This window comes from Neofelis nebulosa, chromosome 11, assembly GCF_028018385.1.
Source record: "Neofelis nebulosa isolate mNeoNeb1 chromosome 11, mNeoNeb1.pri, whole genome shotgun sequence".
Taxonomy (NCBI): Eukaryota; Metazoa; Chordata; class Mammalia; order Carnivora; family Felidae; genus Neofelis; species Neofelis nebulosa.
In genome coordinates this window covers 17,480,532-17,502,180 of record NC_080792.1, presented here as the reverse complement: position 1 = coordinate 17,502,180, position 21,649 = coordinate 17,480,532, and the positions used below count along the sequence as shown (strand labels likewise).

Sequence of the window (21,649 nt, the reverse complement as noted above, 5' to 3'; positions counted from 1 at the left end):
GCCACACTCCCTCAGGTGTGTTGGGTGAAGCCCATGGCCCACGGCTCACGTGAACAAGCATTTATTGCCAGCAAGGCGCTTAGGGAGCCATTCGTCAGCTTTGTTCCACACGGGTACTCTCGGCAATGGTTCCCACTCTCTCTCTCTCTCTCTCTCTCTCTCTCTCTCTCTCTCTCTCCCCTCCCCTCCTCTCCTCTCCTCTCCTCTTCTAACCTAGGGCCCCAGAAATACACGGCTTTTCCCATCTCAGAAATGGTTACTTATCACCTTCAACACCTGCTACTTTCTATTACTTCATGGATTGTTTTTTTTCCCCTGGGATTCTCCTTCTTGGCTTTGAAATTTGGCAGGCTAGTAGGAATTTGTGAAAGAGAAAAAACACAGATTCACAAACAGAAGAGAGCTCTATGATCTTGGGACTGTGGAACCTCAGACTAGAAGATGATTTGGCATGTTCCCCTGATTTAAAGTTATTTTTTTATGTTTTATTTTATATTTGAGCATGAGAGAGCATGAGCAGGGGAGGGGCAGAGAGACAGAAACAGAAGCTAAAGCAGGCTCCAGGCTCCCAGCTGTCAGAACAGAGCCCGATACGGGGCTCAAACTCACGAGCGGTCAGATCATGACCTGAGCCGAAGTCAGAAACCGAAACGACTGAACCACCCAGGCACCCCATCATGTTCCCCTGATTTTAAAAGCATCGTGACACATTTCATGATTTTTTGAGGCCACAAGAGTTGGGGGGGGGCAGAGCCTGAGTAAGAACCCTTCCCTGCTTTCCCTGTCTAGACCTCTGTCTTCGTTCCTTACTTGTCTTGGATACTTAAGTGAGTGGGGTTTCAGCTTCAATTTTCCTTTTTACTTCCTATCACTATTTTCTTTTAGAACTACGTTGTGAAACCAGCAACAACCATGAAAAGTAACCAGGCAAATATCGCACCTTCTCTGCACTTGGGCTACTGACTTTGAATCCTTTGTCCACCAGACCGTAGAATCTTCATGAATTTCTGCAAACTGGCAGCTTAATTTTACATTCCCAGAGTGGTCAGGGAACATCTCGGCTTGGATCTTTTTTAGTAATATCGGAGCTGGAAACGAGAGAGTTTCAGGTCAGTGTTCTTACAATAGTGGCAGAGAGTTTCACAGTGGCCAGAAGACTTTCCCATTTTATCACATTTAATTTTCACAGCAATCCCAAGAATGGGGATAATTATCCCCCTCAATTTATGGATGAGGAAACCAAGTGTCTGAGGGAAGATGTGACTCGCCTAAACATTCAGAAAATGAGCAAATCAATCTAATAGAAAAATCTCATTTTGCATTACTTAAGACTCCCAAAGTGGGGCACCTGAGTGGCTCAGTCATTTAAGCGTCTGACTTTGGCTCAGGTCATGATCTCAACTTGTGAGTTCGAGCCCCGCGTCGGGCTCTGTGCTGACAGCTCGGAGCCTGGAGCCTGCTTCGGATTCTGTGTCTCCCTCTCTCTCTGCCCTTTCCCTGCTCACGCGTGCACGCTCTCTCTCTCTCAAAAATAATAAACATTAACAAAAATTAAAGTCCCAAAGTGAGATCTAGAATGCACGAAATGAAGTAGAATGTGAGAGGCTTTTTTTTTTTTTTTTTAAAGAAGAGGCTTGGGGATTGTGGATACCTAGTCTATAAACCCTGAGCCAAATAGAGCCGTATTTAAATGATCGCCAGGTAATCCAGGTCAAAATCAGAGCTGGGGCTTAGGGAGCAGGACAAAATCCAGGTTATCCAAGTAATTGCGGTTATGTCCCAAAATATAAAAGGCAAAGCAACAATAAGATATTTAGTGAATAATTCTCCCCCATCTTTCCCCTTGATCAGCTATCTTTGCTGAAGATATCCGAGCGGATTGCAGTGATGTCTGATAGCGATTTCATCAGCAAAAGAGACAGACGTGTCTCCTTGAATGAAACACGATCAATCAGGAAACAATTCCCTGGTGTGTGGGGTGCGGGGGGGGGGGGGGGGGGGGGGGAGGCTGGGCTGAGCTCCTTGAATGTCGCCTTTTAACATCAGGGATCAGGGCACTGCAGGCCAGCTGAGTGTGTCATTCCTCGGGACAGCCACGGGGCAGCAGCACAGACAGCAGAACGAGACGAGACGGCTGGCCCCGCCAGGTGGGCAGAATGACTTGGCTGGGTTCCTGGCAACGAGGTGTCCGTCCTCGTGCAGGCCAAGCTCCACAGCACCGCAGCCGTGGTGACTCAAAACACTGTGTGATCCCCGGCCAAGCCCGCAGTCCCCAGTGCCAACGCTTTGTTTCCCCGCTACCTCAGATCCCACTGCTGGGCAGCAGTCGATGGGTTAAATGTGCCTTCTCCTCTCTCTTTGATGCCAACGTATTTAAAAGCTTGTTTTCTTCCCAGGAAGTACTAATGAGCCGCTCAGGGGACAAATCCCTCCACTAGAGAGTAACTGAAGACACTAACAATATCATGGCAGAGAGAGAAGACACACCAAGTTTAGTGAAGGCAAAACCCATTTCGGATTATTCGGTCCTACGCGGCTGGCTGCGTTAGGTACTGAGGCCCACAGTCTCAAACTCTCGCTCCAGAGTCTTGCCCAAGCCCGCCTCCTCATCTGGAACTTAAGTCCTCAAGGAGCCTTCCAGCACAATGTGGTGGCAGTCTTCACGGATGGTTTTGTGGAGACCCCAATGTCCCCAAAGCTGCCAACTCTGTCCACTGCCCACTAGAAGTTCTGAACCCAGAAACCTGGGAGGATAGAGGGAAGGGCCAAAATGGGAAGCAAAGCAAAATGAGGGTCTCTGAGCAAGAGGCCTCAGGGCTTTGGGAAGGACCCCTGTCTGTGTCGGAGGGAACGGGGAATGGGGCTAAAGGACAGCCTTCAGTGTGGCTAGGTTCCTCTTCTGCGCACGTTCGGGTCAAGGGTTGATGGGAAAGGATAGAGCAGCCCCCTCCCGCCAGGTGAGTACACAGCTGTGAACGTCCCCAAGAAAGGTTACTCAGTTTTATTTCTTTGAGTCCTCTGAGTCACGTGCTTCTGTCCACCACACACACACACACACACACACACACACACACACACACACACACAGACTCCTTCCCCAAGGGGTCTCTGGTGTGACAGTGCTCCCCTCCCAGAATGCAGTGCTCAGGGAAGCCACGCAGTCTCTGAGAGCAAACTCTGCCAGCTTTTGCTTTTCCGGATAGTCTGTGTTCCCGTAGTAACTCAGATAACCGCGGACAAGGATTCCAAATAGACATTTCCCTCAGGGTTGAAACCACTTCAGAGATCTTTTAAAATACTGCTCTGTTGTCTTTAAGGCAGTTTCAAAAAAATTTTTTTTCACTTTTGTTTATTTTTGAGAGAGAGAGAGAGAGAGAAAGAAAGAGAGAGAGAGTGTGTGTGTGAGCGGGGGGGGCGGGGGGGGGCAGAGAGAGAGAGAGAGAGAGAGACACACACAGAATCCGAAACAGGCTCCAGGCTCTGGGTTGTCAGCACACAGCCCGACGCGGGGCTCGAACTCACAGACTGCGAGATCATGACCTGAGCTGAAGTCGGAGGCTTAACCGACTGGGCCACCCAGGCGCCCCTAAATAGGTTTTAAAACCTATATACTAGAAAACTGGTTGGATGCCCCCCAAAACTCTTCAGAAGGTAGTTTTGTATTTACTCCTGGCTGCAGGGGGCGCTGAGGGCCTAGGTGATGTGTGCTGGGAATAATGAGCGCCCGTGTGGAGGTCTGAACGCTCAGGAAGGAAAAAAGCCCTGCCCCCCCCCCCCCCCCCCCCCCCGCTTTGGGGTATAAGGGGGCCCCAGCGTCGGGCTCTGCCACAGGCAGCTCCACGACCTCACTGCGGGGTCTTCTCTTTTGACTCGTCCCGCCCGTGGGAAGGGAAAAAAGAGCTCTGAAACGAAAGAGGCTAAAATTTGGGTTAAGGGATGGAGCTTGGGGTCACGTGACGCCGCCCCCCCCCCCCCCCCCCCCCGCAGCACAAAAGTGACCGAAATTGCCAGGGCCCTGAGCCTCACGTGGCCTGAAACCTGGAACGGAGGTTTCAGAGGGCGCTTCCGACTCAGATGAAGAGGAGGGTGAGCTGGAAAGAAACGTTACGCTCGAATTCGGAAGGAAACCCGGGATTCAAGTAAACTGCTGTTAAGGAAAATCACCAATTAAAAAAGAGGCTCCCAAATTATCCCTGAATGTTTACTTCCGTAAATCCTGCTTGCTGTGTGTGGTCTGTTGAATTATACTAATTAGCGACACTGATGAACGCTTCTGTTTATCTTTTAAAATATTTTTTAAAGGGTAATGAGACAGAAAGTCATCTTAATCCTACTCCCTCGATTTCAACTTACCCACAGGCAGCCTATTCAGTGATTCTCTCTCCAGATCACCTGGGAACTTGTTAGACACGCACTTTCTCGAACCCACACCTTGAACCGGAAACTCTGGAGGGGAAAGCCCAACGATCTGCATTTCAACGAGCCTTGCAGGGGATGTGAGGCCAGTGGAGCTTGAGAACCACGAGCATACAGGCCAGGCCACCATTTGGTCACTGCCAAGCCACCAATGCCTATCCAGTGGACCCTCACCTTAAATGCAGAGGACTCAGAAGGACACCAGACATCTGGTTCACAAACCCAAACGTTACCAACGACAGAAAGCAACAGCACCTCACCTTTCCCTTCTCTTTTGTAAGGTGGCTTTTTTGTGTCTTTTTCCTCCTCTGTGCATGATGCCGGTGTTTCGAGTTTAGGAATCTTTTTAAGAAAGCTTGAGCTCTTTAGGACATTTTCCTTCTCTTCCAATCTCAGCCTCAGGGCGGCCACCCTGGACAGAATTTTCTTCTTTACCCCCTCAGCTAAATGTCCACCCCCTGTGGTTTCTGGCTTCTTGACCTCCTCTGAGCCACTCCCTGCTGGTGGGGCTTTTGGGAATCTGAGGGTCTGGGCTGCCGTGTGACCGAGATTCTCTTCCCTGGTTCTTCTCCCATAGCCCAGGTTGGAGCCCTGTTGACATGGGTGCTGTGATATCTCAGGAGCTTTCTCTGAGGCACATTCACCTGAACCAGATGCCGAGGTCACTGCTGGAGAGCCAGAGGTACTCACATGCTTGATTTCCCCAGTGCGGGGCTCCTCTCTTTGAGGTTCCCGAATTGTGTGGCTTACTGAAAAGTCTGCAGTGTTTCCTTTGGGAGATGAAGCACAGGGCAATGGAGCGAGACCACTAGAAGAGGGTGAAGGTTTCCCACACTCACTCTCAACAGCTTCCCTTTCCTTCGAGTCAGAACGTGCATATTGGCGGTTTCTGGGCTCAACTAAATCATTCTCGGGGACGTCATGAACTTGACCTGTGGAGTTGTGACTATCAACGCCAACAGATGCATGAGTCATCACTGCAAGACAGTTAGAAGGAGGTGAAGTGGAGAAAACAGGTTCTGCTTTGTTGTTTTTACTTTGTTCAGCCTCCCCTAAGCTTCTCTTACTGCCTTCTTGTATTTGACTTATTCCACATCCACTTGGAACGGTTTCCCCACCTTCGTCAGGACGTGGGACTTGCAAGATGGCGGGTTGGACTTCCAGTCTCTGGCCCATGTTCCCATCATTCAGTTTGCTCTCCTCTCTGATGATAGCCGGTGTGGATTCAGAAGGCCCTGGTGTCCCAGCCCTGGTGCACACCATCACACCTGCTTCATCCGTGGGGTCTACAGAGGATTCTACGATTTTAGGGCAGGTCAGAAACTGTTTAAAGAAGGCAGCATGATCCTTGATTTGGTTTTCCTCTCGGTTTTGACTCACATTACTCACGTTTTCCTTCTCTCCGGTTTTGGAAGTCTCTGATGACAAATCTGTGACGGGTAATTCCTTTTCGTCTACAGGATCCACAGATGACTCCAGGAGTCTGGGCTGGCTCAAATACTGGGAAGAAAGGCTACTCCAATATGCACGGCTGGCGCGTTTTTCACTGACATGGGTTTCTCTGTTATTAGCAAGGGCCGGGCCAGACTCAGCCTGAGGACTGTGAGCCTTGAGAACATCAGATAGAGCCCAGACCCTGTCAGGAATTACGGGACCAGCTTCTAACTCCTTGCACTCAGAACCCGTCTGTGGTCTTGGGAGCCAGTCTTCTGCAATGGGAGCCTCCAGAGTTATAATCTTCAGCTTTCTGCCTGCTTTCCAAAGTCCTGGCCCACTCTCTCTAGAGCCTTCCAGGAAGATATCAGAGAGAGGTGGAGTGTGGCTCAGAGCCTGACCATCATCTTCCACGGTGGCGTGAGCCACCTTGCACACAGTAGGCCCCAGGTCTGAGCTCTGCCCACTCTCCTCCCTGGAGTTTGCCGACAAGTGGTCCAAGGGCACTGGGTGTATTTCCCCTTGTGCAACAGCTGTCATGGGCCACCTTTCTTGGAAACCACCCTCGGAAATAAAACTCTGTGGGGGTAAGCTCTCGTGCTGGATCCTCTGTGTTCTTTCACTTTCTTTTTCTTGGATATCTTCTTCAAGGCTCCTATTGTCTGCCCTGTCCACAGTCAGGCTCTTATCTCCAGACTGGTTATCAGTCTGGAGAGGGCGACTGCTACAGAAGCCCTCTACCTCTGGGAGCCGAGGAACGTGGATGGGGACTCCTGGTCCACGGGGAGCCATGCCAAAGGGCTCCTTTAGAGATTCAGTTTTGGGATCATTTAAAATATGACCCAACTGAGCATGGGAAGTGAGGTGGAGAATATTTTCATCTGGTGCCTGAGGTGAGCTCCCCTTGGGTCCATCTGCAAGACTGTTCTCGGCAATGGAAACAGGGAGGTATTTGGCTGGGTGAACTTTGGGGGCCATGGTAACTGGGGGCCATGTGTCCCCACTCTCCCTGGCCACCTGAAGACCCTCCAGATGAGCAGTGAAAGTCGTTGGCGTCTCACGAGGAAACATTACACCTGAGCCATTCCTGGCTGATGTGTCTGTGGTGTCTGGGCCACCGTTACTGGGGCCCTTGTTGCTGCCTTCTGCCAACTGCACAAAAGAGCTGTTCTCAGAACGTAGAGGCTGTTTTCCCTCAAGGCCTCCTGAGTTGCTGGGGCCGGGCCTCTCCTGGCCAGCCCGTACTGTGGAGACCAACGTGGAGGTGAAATTCTCCACCGCCGCTAAGTTTTTCCCTGTGCCCCCTTCACTGGCTTTTTGTGAAAGGTTCCAGGTGAAAACACTGGTAAAAAGAGGGGGCATGGCGGAGTCTCGCTCCTTGGCGCTCTTGCATGGCGGCTGTGGAGGCTCAGAACCTCGCATCTGAAAAAGAACGCCCGGCGTCTTGTCATCAGGAGAACATAAATCAGATACTTCGCTTTGACTTTTTGCCAACTCTAAGTCCACGGAGCAAATTTCGTGAGGCGAGTATTTATCAGGGGAGGCTCCGGCAGGAGAGTCCGTGGTCGGCCATGTTCTTTGGCCACGTGCTTCCAGAAGCTCTAACACACACGCTGCTTCTCTGGCCCTTGGCCCACCACACGCAGTTTCCAGAGTGGTGATGGTATCTATGGGTTCAGGGGAAGCAACGGAGAGAGGCTTGGGCTCCCCAGGGTCAGCGCTGCCCTCCTGGGGGAGAAGCGCTGACAGCTCCCGGGGGGACCTGTTTTCATTACTGGCGTCTGGGATGCTCAGCTCACGTCCGAGGTCTTCCCAGGAACTTCCAAGTGCGCAGTCTTTTCTGTCTTGGTTGTCTCCGTGCTGCGGGCATCGAGTGCAGCTTTCCAGCTCCAGGTATCGGGCCAATGATGCATATTCTTCGTCGATCCCTCCTAAGTTGGGGAAGGAATTTGTTGTGGTCCCAGGAGGGGCAGACTGCTCCCCAGCAGGCTCTGAGAAGGCTGGCATCCGGCTGAGAGTGTCTCTCCCCCTGACCGGTTCCTGAATTTGCACCTAGGAAGATGAAAGAGATATTAATAGAATTGTTCCTAAGAGAGCCCGCAACTGGGCATGATTGCAACCCCAAGACTGTTAATCCTTGATGACTGTAATAACGCACAAGAAGAGTAGCAGGAATGATCGAAATCTAAACACTGGTCCCCTGACTCTCTCTAGCTATTAGAGACTTCCTGGAGATATGCAAATTTAAGCAACTGTACGTTCCAGGGGGCCCTTGGTCAAATTCTCCATTATAAGCAAAAAGCCTTCTGACAGTCCTCATTCAATGATTTCTTTTCTCTCTCGGGGGGGTGGAAAAAAGATGGGAATAAATTGCATGTAAACTAGTTTGATCAAGTCAGTCACCAGAGCTTGTGGGCGTCTTTCCAGAAAGATACGTTTCACATGATCATAACAAATGAAATATGCAATGCTTGTAAAGTAGCAATGGACAACCTTTGTTCCCAAAATATGACAGCTTGCTGGTTAATAACATTACTAAAGAACGGAGAAAGTCCTGTCCTTTGAACCCACCTTTCACGAAGTAACGAGGTTATGACGGACCATATAATTGACCACACTGTCAATTATATCTACCTCAAAAAGGTTATAAAATCCTGGAACACCTCTTCCACTTTGGTTTTTTTTTTTTAATGTTTATTTATTTGTTTTGAGAGAGAGAGCACCCACATGAACGGGGAGGGGCAGAGAGAGAGGGAGAGGGAGAATCCCAAGCAGGCTCCACGCTGTTAGTGCGGAGCCCGATGCAGGGCTCAAACTCACAAACCATGAGATCATAACCTGAGCAGAAATCAAGGGTCGGACATTTAACCCACTAAGCCACCCAGGTGTCCCACCTCTTCCATATTAAAACAGATGCCCCGTGGCAGGCAAACCATGTCCAGGAGATGTAAAAAATTCAGGACTGCTTAGGGTTGGGAGAAGAGAGAGAGAGAAAAAGGGAAGGGAGGGAGAAAGGAAGGAAGGAATCAAAGAAGGAAGGAATCTCACACGGTGAGGAGTAGACCCTGCCTGTTCTGTGACATTGGCTATTGTTTAAGGAAGCAACAAGATCTTGGACTAATTTCTTGTCTCTTAAAACTATTAGCTCATCTATTATTTCTTTTTTTTTTTAATTTTTTTTTCAACGTTTTTTATTTATTTTTGGGACAGAGAGAGACATAGCATGAACGGGGGAGGGGCAGAGAGAGAGGGAGACACAGAATCGGAAACAGGCTCCAGGCTCCGAGCCATCAGCCCAGAGCCTGACGCGGGGCTCGAACTCACGGACCGCGAGATCGTGACCTGGCCGAAGTCGGACGCTTAACCGACTGCGCCACCCAGGCGCCCCTCATCTATTATTTCAATACATATCAAAATTAGGTCCAGCAAACACAAAGGGAATTTCTGCTCAATTTCAGGAAGAATCTCCATCTTCCTGCCAACAACTCAGGAGTCCTGCTTTGCAGCAGCCTCATTCAAGTGTGCAGAAACTGATAACTGGGCTTATAGAGGGGAACAGACAGCGTCTCCCAGCGTGTGACAAAGTAGACCTGGAATGTTCCTGTGCACAGTGTGGTTCTGCGTCCTGAGGCTCCTTCCCATAAACCACACGGGAGAATCTTGGTCTTACTGTCCCCCGGTCAATCCCTTCACTTATTGCCAGTGGGAAACAGGACAAGGGCATGACCACACCTCCCTCCAAGGCTGCCTGCTGCCACCAGGGAGCCACCTCTCACTCTCCTTAAAGCTAGCCTGACGTTCATTTAATTCTGATCTTATTGGCACACTAGTGCTAAAGGAACAAGAAGAAATGTAGTGTAATTTCCTGTGCTATAAACTCCATGAGGGCCGGGACCATTCATCTATCCAGCAAGTATTTATGGAATGCCTCCAATGTACTAGGGAGTATCCCAGGTGATGTGGATACAACTCAGGCAATATGCCCATCTGGAAAGAGCTCCCATCCTATGTTGTAGTTAAGGTCTATTACAACAATTAGCACCCAGCAGGTGCACCATAAGCACTTGTTGAAAGAATGAGTAAACGAAAGAACCGTGCCCCAGTTCAGACAGCTCAACCTGACGTCAGCTACTAAGCCTCTAAATCTGAAGGGCTTTGGGCTTTCTGCTGCTCCTGACTTTCTATTTAAAAAAGAAAATAAAAGAGGAGAGGGGAGGGGAGGGGAGGAGAGGAGAGGAGAGGAGAGGAGAGGAGAGGAGAGGAGAGGAGAGGAGAGGAGAGGAGAAAAGAGAAGAAAAAAGAAAAGAGAAAAAAAAAAGGAAAGGAAAGAAAAGAAAAGAAAAGAAAAGAAAAGAAAAGAAAAGAAAAGAAAAGAAAAGAAAAGAAAAAAGACAAGACAAGACTGAGTCATAAGCAGGGGATCTACTGGTTCACATCCTGGTGTTTCCAAAAAGGAAAATGTATTTACTCTCTTTCTATATCCCCCATCACATTAAAATGGAAAAGGAAAACAAGATAACTTCTGGGAAATAAGCAAGGTTGTGGGTTTTTTTTTCTTTTTTTTTTTAGTGCCAAGAAGTTTAACATGTGTATGGTTTCACCTCTATAGCACACATAGAGAATGTTCTTTTCATTTCCTTTTTTGGTTCCGTTTTTTTTTCATAGTGAGCTGTGGTACAAATATACTGAAATATCAAACGCAGAAAATGTGGATAACTCCCCGGTCATGATTTGAGGAATGAGGGAAGACTGTCCACTTAAAAACACGGTGACCCTCTCTCGAGCCTTCTTCCTTGGCCTGAATTTCTACTACCTATGTCAGTCCTTTATTTTAAGATCTTGTCGTCACTACAGCATCATCAGTGCCAACAGACATTTATGGAGCGGCCGCCTGGTGTAGAATTCTCTGCCAGGCACTGGACAATTCTTCCCAAAGGGCTCCAGTTAAAAAGCCACTCTGTTACTTGCTGGGATGCTCCCCACCCATTATCACTTCCTACCAAACAACAGAGTTCCAGGCTGATGCCCAGCAGACACTGGCCTCTGGAAAGGGTGAGTCACAGGATGAGGAAGTCTTGATCAGGGTGAGTTTGGTCACTGGGATATATCAGCATAGCCACGGTATCATGCCTTGATTTCCAAAGCAGTCATGTGCCTGTTAAGGTGTACTCACTCCTCTCCTTTCTTGCTTTTAAAATAAAATCCCAGGGCACCTGGGTGGCTCAATTGGTTAAGCGTCCGACTCTCGATCTCCACTCAGGTCATGGTCTCGTGATTCATGAGTTCGAGCCCCGTGTCAGTCTCCTTGCTGGCAACACAGAGCCTGCTTGGGAATTCTGTCACTCCCTCTCTCTGCCCCTCCCCTGCTCTCTCTCGCTCTCTTAAGATAAATAAACTTAAAAAAAGAAAACTAAACAAAAAATAAAATAAAATAAAATAAAATCCCACTTTATTTAAAATAGCCTAGCGAAGCCCCACACATGTAAATGTGATGAATCCTTAACCGTGTAAATCCATCCACTTGGCAAACGTTTACTGAGCATATACTACACCCCAAGGTCTATTCTAAGCACTGGGAAAGCAGCAGTGAACATGACAAAGACTGCCGGCCTTTGGGAAATTATGTTCAAGCAACAAACCATACCAACGGTGGGCTGCTGATGTGAAACTCCATAAATTTGATTGGGAACCATGGGATTTTTCTCCAAGTGGAGCCTGTAACAGCCCAGTAGATACTTGTCAAGGCTAACAGACTGGGTTCAAAGGGCAGGCTCCTTGGGTGTCATTCAGAGGCTGACTCAGAGAGAGGGAAACCACAGACTCACAGCTTTCAAATGAGTCAGATCTTTCTTTTAGGAGGAGATCTCTTCATTAAGTCATTATGAAAGAACTCTAGCAAATGATTCTCCTGCTGCTCAGCTATTCTCATTATGGAGTGAGTGCTGAGACTCAGGAGGTTCTGTCAGGTCAGAAAACTGTCCTTTTTGTAGTGAAAAGGAAGGGAGGGTTTGGGGCCCTCCGAGGAAACCCAGTGTGGCAGGTGAAGTGTGGACTCCTAGGCCTGGCCACTTGAGTTCAGCTTCATACAGTATTGGACCCATGACCCCAAGTAACCTCTTTTGGCCTCTCTGACCCTCTGTCCCCTCCTCCGAGGCTAACCACACGTATGTTGGCACCGTCCTGTCGGATCCCTGGCACCCCTTGACATTGGCTTCCCTGGCTCCCCGTGGGTAGAAAGCAGTGGCTAGGACAAAGAGAAAATTCAGCAACACTGATTAGCAGAGAGATGTGCTCTGGGCTTTGTGTAGGCTTTCTCATCTGATTGGTACAGTAAATCTGAGATCCTGATGCTATCGTCTCTTTTTCACTGATGAGATAAATGGCCTGGGTCCCATCAAGAGGCAGCAACCACGCAACAGGTTAAGGGGAGTTGAATGCAAAGAACTGTTAATTGCACAGAAGAAAAACCGTAAGATACAGGGAGACCCCTCCGTCCTCTAAGGTGAGGGAGGTTACCAAGGAAGGATGGCTTGCAAGGGCTCAAACCTAGCTGGAGAAGGTGTAAACAGGGTGCCCGTAACAGAGAGGTTCGCTGGGTTAACCAGGTCTGGAATCGCTGGGAGGGCAACAGCCAACCCTTCCGGACACCAGCGGGGAAAGAGGCAGTCAGCCCTCGGTGAGGCGGGAGTCTAGACGCTGGCAGGGGCAGAGCGTGGGGCCTTCAGAGTGGGTGGGCTACATGCGGCGGGGGTAGGGACAGGGAACGACAGCTCTGTGTATGTGGGGCCCCAGGTAGCTTGTGGAGGCCACACAAGGGGCTTGGGTTGGTACAGACAGGAGGCCTTCGGAGAGGGGGGCCGTGCAGAGCTCTGGTTTCTGGGTCGAGAGGGCTGCAGGAAGGTCATCACTAGGCCAAGGCTACAGGTTTGCAGGTGGGCTCTGTTCTGAGCCTCGTGGCTGAGGCCGACTGTATGGGGTGAACACACACACACACACACACACACACACCCTCAAAATGTCACCCTCCTCCCGCAGTGTCCTTCCAGCGCCCTCTGCTGAGAAAGCTTCACGCTGGCCTTACTTGAACAGAGAAATGGTTAATTGTGCTCTCAGAAGCACACACGGAAAGCTTCCTTAGGAGCGGAGAGGCAGTAAACTGGGAGCTGATACGTGGGGTCTTGATGTTTCAGGGGTTAGAAATCCCTCCAAGGTCCCACAGTCGATGGCAGAAGCAGGACTTAGAGCCAAGTCCGGCTGGCTTTCCAACTCAAGTTTTCCAACAAGAGACCTTAAGGCAAACGGCACCCAGCGGCTGGGAAGTCCCCTTCGTTTTAAAGCTGGAACTTCTGGGCTCCTGTGACACTTTGGGTACGAAGACTGCAACGGTCCTGATTCCATGCAACGTGATCACCTGTTTGTTTGCCGGCTTCCTCACAAGCTCTACGGGCACGGGCTCTGTTAATTCATTTCTGAATTTCCAGAACCCTGGCCCATACTAGGGGCTCCATGAATTTTGCTGAGCCAATAAACATATGAATGACTACAAGGAGAGGATGTTGCGAGCCGAATTTAGTAACACCGCCAAAGCTGTTTTTGAAAGCGGCGTTAAGCCTGAAAACCTAGCCTCTGCTTGCACAGCATTTTCCAACCCCCTCTCTGTCAACGGGGCCTCCTCGGACTCCACAAACACATTGTTTCATTCGTTGACCTTTCCAGAACTTTGGCCTCCTAAGCACGTCTGTCATGGAGCCCCCAGCAGGGTGTGTTGTCTTTTCAGCCACTCCGGGCTGTGCAGAGGTATATTCCCCTTTGTTAATGAGAGTGTCCCAAATGCCAACAAAGCGCACGACACGAATTGGAGTCGCTAACAATAGAAGGTGGTATGAGACAAGATCCCTCTTCTCGGATAGCTTCTAATCCAGCTGAAGAGACAAGAGGTACATGGAAAGGGTAAATAAGCATTCTTGACAAGTTGAGCAAAGGGCCAAATGGATGGGATTTAGCTATCACTGCTGCTCCAGGAGAGGAAGGGAGGTCACCACCTCTACCCCGCGACTGCGATCCCTGCAGCACCCAGACCAGACGCTGCACTCTTTGTTACACGTATCAATTCTTAGATACTTCCTGGACGTGTTCCTGCGGCCTCAGGAATCTTCTCCACTGAGCAGAACGTGGCAGTTGTGGCAGGCGCTGTGGTTAACTAACTCAGCAGCATCCCCGACCCCCTTTGCCCTTGCTACCTCCAACCAAGAAGGCCGGGAAACCACATACTCTCCCATAGCTGGATGCGTGGCTAGATGGGGCCAAGGGGTCGGTTCTTGCCCGTAAGGCACGAGGGGAATTCTGCTAAGGGACTCCTCAGGAGGCGTTGCTTTCCTTATAGAAGGTACCGATATGGCAGGTGCCTTGCCTACGACCATCCTTCTTTCTGTGGTGAAGAGCGATGCCTGGTACTGAGCTATCACCACCTGCCAGTCAAGAGGCAACCATCGCAAAAATGACCCCCAACCACACTGCGGCTGGTGGGGCAGAATGAGAGAAAAGACCTGGGAGCTGGCAGGTCATTGCATTGAGTCACCGCAGCCACACTGAGAACTTCCACCCTGACTTCCGATGAAGCGCACAGCACAGATCCTTATGTCCGAGGCTGGAATAGCCAACTGTCCTGTTAACTGCAGCTAAAAGCATTCCTAATGGATAGGAGAGGAAAATATATTGCTGGGGGATAAAGGAAAAGGCATGTGGGGTTCGCCCTGGAGACCTTCTGGAGGCATCGGGTGGCTCTGGTGACTCTGGGTAGAGATTAGCTTAACGGATAATGTCACAAAGGGCAAGGGGTGTGGCTCCTGGAAAGGGGACTCAAGGGGCTGGTCTAAATGCCAAGGGACCAAAAAGGCCTGAGGCAAGGTGAACTTGAAGTTGAGGGAGGGAGGGAGAATGGGGAAACGTGAGAAGACAGTCATCCAAGGAGAGGCCAAGGTTCTAAAGGCCAAATACAACCACCTGGGGACAGGAGGGTCAAGCCACTTAGTTCCTTGCTTCACCTGGGAACACTGTCATAGGCGGATGTGTGCTCTCATGGGATAATTTTCTTTCTCGAACTCCTGTTTCTTTCTACATGTCTTCTGGATGTGCTTTCTTATCTGGACTAGATATAAATAGCACATGTTCTTCAGTGGCTGTCTACACATCATCAATTTCCCCCTGTGGTTCCAGGAACCTTTAAGTGGGACCTTCCCCACTCCTAACCATCCTGGGCTGCCATGGCCTCGCCCACGGCTCACCTTTCCCAAATATCTGCTGAGCCCTCACTACAGGCACAGCGCCACTCAGTCATTCGTCATTCGATAGAGCAAATCCATACCGCCTGGGGCGGCAAAACTGAAATAGCCCGGTCCCCAGCCAGAGAAAGCTTCCAGGCAAACGAGAATATTTCAGGAACTTGATCTATTTTTAGGAGTTGCCCGGTTGCCCAGAAAGGAGCATCACTTAAAGGCTTTGAATGTCAAAAGAACACACAATAAACTGCAGGACGCTCATCTAAAAACCTCACTCCGACACCTGATGCTGAGCTCATTTGACCAACTCTTCTTCATTCCATTGCCTCCTAGGAGACCAGAAATCTCCAGGCCGCTGGCCTTACAATCCTGTCCTGATTTCTTGGAAGAGTGGTAGGGTATGTAAAATGTCAGTTTGATCTCTCATTGGGAGATTGGCTTATTGGCTGGGTTCCCGAGACAAACGTCCTTTCCTACGGCTCAGGGGCTCTGTACATTCAGTGGAACCTTTGCCTGGGAATATGGCGGGAGCGGAAGACCATTAGCGTGGGAGCCAGGAGCTCCCCCTGTTTATTGTGCCGCTCAGGTGATGTGAGGCAGGTGCTACCACTATGACCAATCACTAAGCCCTGCGGAGCCCTTAACACGGGGCAGATCCCGTTCTTAAATGCTGTACGTATGCTAATATAGTCAATGTTCGTAGAATGCCATAGAGACGTTCACCTTAGGGACTCTGGGTTGTGTAAGGTTAAGGGCAAATCTACTAGCTCTCCCAACACACGACAAGACCTGTATATAGTATTCAACTGCCAAGTGCCATGAGTCAGAAAGCAGCCTTCATCCTTCCCTGTGTGTGTCTGGAACTTTGCTGTGCGATCTGCAGACCTAAGGAAAGCAGAGTTGGGAAGGCCGGTGATCTGTCTCGAATTCCATTTCTGAAGAGTCTCTCTGTTGTTTGCTGTCTTGAAGACACTGGCGCTGGATGAGGAGGTTAATGGAAAGTGGAACGGCATGGACGGAGGAGTGGGCCTCAGGAAACCCAGCTGCGGTCCTGGGTCCGCTGAGCCGTGGCAAGCGGCTTTGGAGAAGTCACCGGGTCTTTCCGAGCCTGTTCCTTCCAGAGTAAAGTTGAGAGGCTGGAGAGTATCTCTTGGTCCTGACGGCCTTGGTTGGCCCTGACGGCCTATCACCCTGCTGCCACGTAAACAGGACAAACATTGAAATGGGGCTTAAACCTCACCTTCCCCTTGGAACCGGATTTCCCTTGGGCTCAAAAGGCTTCCCGATCTAATCCTCTCTGTGAACTGTGACAGGTGTTAGAGAAGAAGGCACAGCCTATGGTACCGGATCCAGAAGGTACCAGTGGGGACCCCAGAGAGGGCCAGGGAGGAGCCTGTGCTGGTCACTGCAGGGCCCCATGTCCTGATTCTTGTCCTTCATAGCTTCCCCTCCCTCCTCAGTGCAGCCAGTGCCCCGTCTTCCTGGTAGGCTGTGCTGAGCCAGCACAGGGGCCCTGAAGGCCATCTTCAGAGTTCTGGAGGCTCACAGATCTAGTCCAAGGCGATGAAAATCTTCACAGCCACAGAGCAGAAGGCCAGGAGCTGTCCGCCCCCAGCTCTGCTCATCCTTTTTGGGGTTGAGAAAAGTCATGGCTTCTTCCCACCAAGCCTTGTTTTGCCTACACAATTTTGCCTGCAATTTCAGAGGTTTCCAGGCCGCCTTGAGCCCACCGATCTCCTCGTCAGGGCCCACGGGCCACGGACTGAATTCCTGCTGTAGGTGGTGAGCTAGGGGTGAGTTTACAGGGGTTGTTTACTTCCCACAGACTGAAACTTCTATGTAGATTTCAGATGGATAACAGCTGGGGGGGAATTAAGCCTTAGGTTCTAGGAGAGCATTTTCAAATCAATCTCTCTCTTTACAGTTTCTAGAATTTGTGAGCAAAACCAAAACCAACGTAGTTGCAGTTACTGTACTCCACTGACAATAATACACGGTACAAAGCCAGTTCTTGTAAACTTCAGAAACAGGAAATACTTGTCATGGTTACAACTCCACTACTCTGCCTATTCAGCATGGCTTCCCCGTGCACAGCAGTGATGGCACCTGGCACTTGGAAAATCTGAATATAAACATAAATAGAGGCAGGTCGCTTGTGCAGGATGGTCATTACCACAATGGGTAGAAAATGCAAACTCGGGGCTCGAAGAGTCCCTTCTCTGCCGTATGTCTTTCCTAGTAAGTAGCAGGATAGCTCTATGTCCAGGTTGGGCATCTGGTTAAGCAGAAAATGTCCCTCCAGAGAGTTCAGTTCTAGAAAGGTACAGATAACCAGCAGGCAATACAGCTACCTGATTAAATTCAGACACAGCTTTGTTCACAGGAGAAACAAAGCTTCCTAGGTAATCTTATTCGACTTGGAGTAGGGCACACAGCAGGTGCTCAAAAAATAGGTCACGTTGAGGGCCGGCTGGGAGGCTCAGTCAGTTGAGTGTCCAACTCTTGATTTTGGCTTGGGCCATGATCTCACGGTTCGTGAGATCGAGCCTCACGTCAGACTCTGTGCTGGCAGCGTGGAGCCTGCTTGGGATTCTCTCTCTCCCTCTCTCTCTGCCCCTCCCCCGTGTGTGCACATGCACTTTCTCTCTCAAAAATCAATCAATCAATCAATCAATCAGATGGAAACTCCAGAAAGGAATGCTGAAAAAAAAATAGGTCAAATGAATGAAATCCATCCAATCTGTTCTCGGTCCAGTGTTGTTTTTTGTTTGTCTGGTTTTTTTTGTTTTGTTTTGTTTTGTTTTTGCCAACACAGGCAGGAAGGTTTTGCCTCTTCAGAGTATGGTTCTCTTCTTATTCTCTGTTGAGATGTTGATCCACTACCTGAAAAGTGGGCCAAGGGTCCTGTGCCTTGGTTCATATGTATTTTCTGCTAAAATAGAAGTCTTCATCTCTAATAATTTGCTGCTTGGTTGGCCTTGGCCTTCTCTGGATCAAAACTGAAGCCATCTGGTCTTTCTTCCTTCCTTCCTTCCTTTCTCTTTCTTTCTTCCCTTCTTTCTTTCTTTCCTTCTTTCTTTCCTTCCTTCTTTTCTTTCTTTCCTTCTTTCTTTCTTTCCTTCTTTCCTTCCTTCTTCTTTCTTTCTTTCCTTCCTTCTTCTCTTTCTTTCTTTCTCTTTCTTTCTTTCTTTCTTTCTTTCCTTCTTTCTTTCTTTCTTTCCTTTGGTTCCAGATGCAGACTATCCAGAAGACATCAGCATACTTTCACCCATGAGCACCAGGCACTGAAGGTGGCAATGTCTGTGTAACCGTGGGCACAGAGTTGTCAAGTTATGATGTGCAGCTGAAGGGTTAAGGTTAAAGCACCCGCACTGTAAAGACGAAGGGAATCAAAGGCAGGCGGGAGAGCAACGATGAATATGGTGATTGGACTAGAAATTCATGGAGCCATCAAGATCAACTCTCCCCTTGTAGATGGGAGGAAAAAGAATGCATCAGAAAGAAGTTTCTGGGAAGCTTAAGTTGTTAGGGACATGCTGTGAGATCCAAGGAAGAAAGGCCATGTCTGGGATTCAATGCAGTGATTCGAGCTGGAAAAGCAGAAAATAGGCTGAGCTGATATTTGCATGGATGGCGGTTTGAAAATTCATGTATATTACTTCCCATATGCATGAGTAAATGCAAGCTCTGTAGTTTTTCCTCTGGCACTGATCTCGTCTTCCTCTTGAGCTCTCACTCACATGGAGGGGTTTGGAGGGCTGAGCGGAGAGCAGGTTTTCTCTCTGAGGAGGCCTGCCTCGGATCTGATAACTCGAACGTTCCCTTAGGGAAAGCTCGGGCCCTCGGTTCTGCCTGGTTGTGACCCAGCCTCTTTGGCAGCTGGCGTCTGAGTTGCCCACATTGGTAGATGGGTAGTGGGCTATTCCCCCCCCCGTCCCAAAATGGAAGCAGGGGGAAGATCTGCTCTCATGGTTTTCCTCAACTTATGCGACGACCATCCTGATGCCAGGACACGTGGAGTCTGGGTGGACGTGCCCCTCTGGGCCCTGACTTTTTATCACAGCGTCTCCGAGGGCGCGTTCGAGGGCTGCGTACCCTAGTCTGAACCCTCACAGGCTCCTACTGATTGACCGTGCAGAGATAAGGCTCCCTCATCTATTAAGAAGAAAGGAATTTAGAAAACTCCTCTCTCAACGAAGGCAGACTAAACATTATTGTCCTGCCTAAAGAAAAAATAAGAACAGACACTTCTTTCTTCTGTTTGTGTTCCTCAGCACAACCCTTACGACCTCACGATCTTCGCCTCACCCTTGAGGCAATTCTAAATTTCCTGAGCTACTCTGGAGGTAGGTCCTGGAGGCAGAACTGGAAAAACAACCAAAAACAATTTTTTTCTGGCAAATCCCTGTCCACACCATTGGCGACTGTTAGGAGTTTCCTGGAGTTACGGAAACAAAGGATCACCGACCCGGTGGCTTAGAAAGACACGCATTATCCTCTTAGATCTGGAGGCCAGAAGCCTGAAATCAAGATGTCCCGGGGGGCATGGCTCTAGGGAAGAATCCTTCCTATCTTTTGACCTCATCTTAACTAATTATATCTACAAAACCCCTAGTTTCAAATAAGGTCACGTTCTGAGGTTCCAGGTGGACATAAATTTGGGGGGGGGGGGGGGGACAATTTTTGACACACCATGGCAACCCGTTCCGTTCCTGGCCTGGCCTGTTGGCCTTCCCTGCCCACGGTCTCCTGTTTGCTCAGTGGTGAAGCTTTGTCCCTTGACTGGGGCGGGTGTGGATTTGAGACTAGGAAGGTTTGGAATGATGTTCTAGCAGCAGGATAATTAGAGGGAGGCCGGCCCTCTTCTGGAGTTTCTGCTGGCTTCTGCGGTAAGCAGTCTGTCAGGAGGGTGGAATTCAGTACAACCGAGGGTCTATCCCTCGTCACTGCCCAGCTTCTGGACCCCACAATCAGTGCCAGCCACTTCAGAATGGCCTTAGAGTGACCAGTCCAGACATTCTCCGATCTGCTGCTGGAGAGGCAGTGATTGGGGAGTTCCTTACGTTTGTTGTCAGAATTAGCCCCTGAGCTAGAAATGTAAAAGACGAAGGAGCAAACAGTTCTCGCCATGGTTATTTTCCCATCCAGCACCATCAGTCTGATGGTAAATGTGATGTACTTGTTTTTCAACCATCGGTTTAAAAAAAAAAAAAAAATGCCTGAAATCTCAAGGCAGCATCAAAATACCTGTGCTGACTCAGAAAGATAATTTTTCAAGCATCAGCAGAAAAGGGGAACTTACAGAATTTGCAATTTTACCTCCCACCCGCCCCCACCCCCTCCTCGGCTCTGCAAATGCGGTGGAGGCAGCAAATTGGAGGGGGTGGGGGAACGTGATCTTTCGTGTTTGTCTCGCCTCCCTAATGAGATGGTAATTCAGTTGAACAAATACTGTTGACAGGCACTGTGTTTGTTCTGGGCATTCACAGATGAATCAGACCCAGAGTCTGTCTCCACGTGGCTCACGGAGTCACAGCCCAGCTGAGCAAACACACAGCTGTGCTACAAGGTGAATGCTCACAGAGGGATGGGAATAAAACGTTTTTAAACGTTTTAAAACGAAATTACTTCTCCTTTCGGGGAGAGGAGAGGAGAGACAAGCACATCAGGGAAAGATCCAGAATCCATTTTTGCTGCCTCTGCATTTACAGGTATTAATTCTTCCATTCCTTTATTCAACAAACACTTATTGAAAGCTCTCTCTGAGCCGCGACTTGTCGTAGCTGCCGGGGAAAGAACATCACCAGCTGACGACTTTCTCGGAATTTACGGTCTGCGTAAGGAGGCAGACAAGGTCCAGGAGGTCAGCGAATGTTCTGTCGGGAGAGAAGGCCAAGGAAACAGCGTGAACAAAGGCACTGGGGCAGGCAAGTTCCCAGGTGTCCGGAATGACCAGGATGTGGGTAAGGGCAGAGTGAAGGGGGACAGTGGAAAGAGCCGACAGCCTGGTTCTGGAGAGTTCTTCACGTTATGCAAAGCGTTCAGGTTTAGTCCTCTAGAATGAGCGTCCACCAAGGTTTGGCCGGGGCCGCGAAGGTGTTGTTTTCAACAAGGGGATGATATTCCCAGATTGAGGTTTCAGGAGGATTGTTGCAGGAGAAGAGAATCTTGTGTATATTCCCAGAGGTTGGGAAGGATATGGCTGGAGCCTGAAGAACCCTCACCATCTCATCAGTGATGCTGAAGGCCCAATTTGGAGAAAGACGTCTGACCCCCTTGCCCTGAGAACTGGTCTGAAACTGACCCCATGAACTCAAACCTAGAATGGAAGGAAGAAGCTACGTAGCATTGTGGTTGGGGCTGAGGGCCCGGTGTCGGGGCAGACTCTGTTCAAAGCCAGGCTGTACCACCTCCTGACCCAGAGCCCCGACAGACACAGGATTTATCTTGTTGGGTTGTTGAGATAATTAAATAAGCTAACCCACTGAAGTCTCGGCACAGTGCCTGGCACGTACTTATAC

At 49.5% G+C, this 21,649-nt stretch overlaps 1 protein-coding gene across 10 annotated transcripts in view; it reads right to left on the bottom strand.

The window, feature by feature from the left end:
* Positions 1–21,649, bottom strand: part of ALPK2 (alpha kinase 2) — a 118,043-nt gene that overhangs the window by 32,916 nt on the left and 63,478 nt on the right. For 9 of the 10 annotated variants that reach the window (XM_058691952.1, XM_058691955.1, XM_058691957.1 and 6 more), the window contains 2 exons: positions 4,677–7,902; positions 941–1,088 (listed from right to left, as the gene is read on the bottom strand). In XM_058691952.1, coding sequence (XP_058547935.1) covers positions 941–1,088; positions 4,677–7,902 — 3,374 coding nt within the window. The remainder of the gene's footprint in view (positions 1–940; positions 1,089–4,676; positions 7,903–21,649) is intronic. The other variant, XM_058691959.1, reaches the window with a different exon arrangement.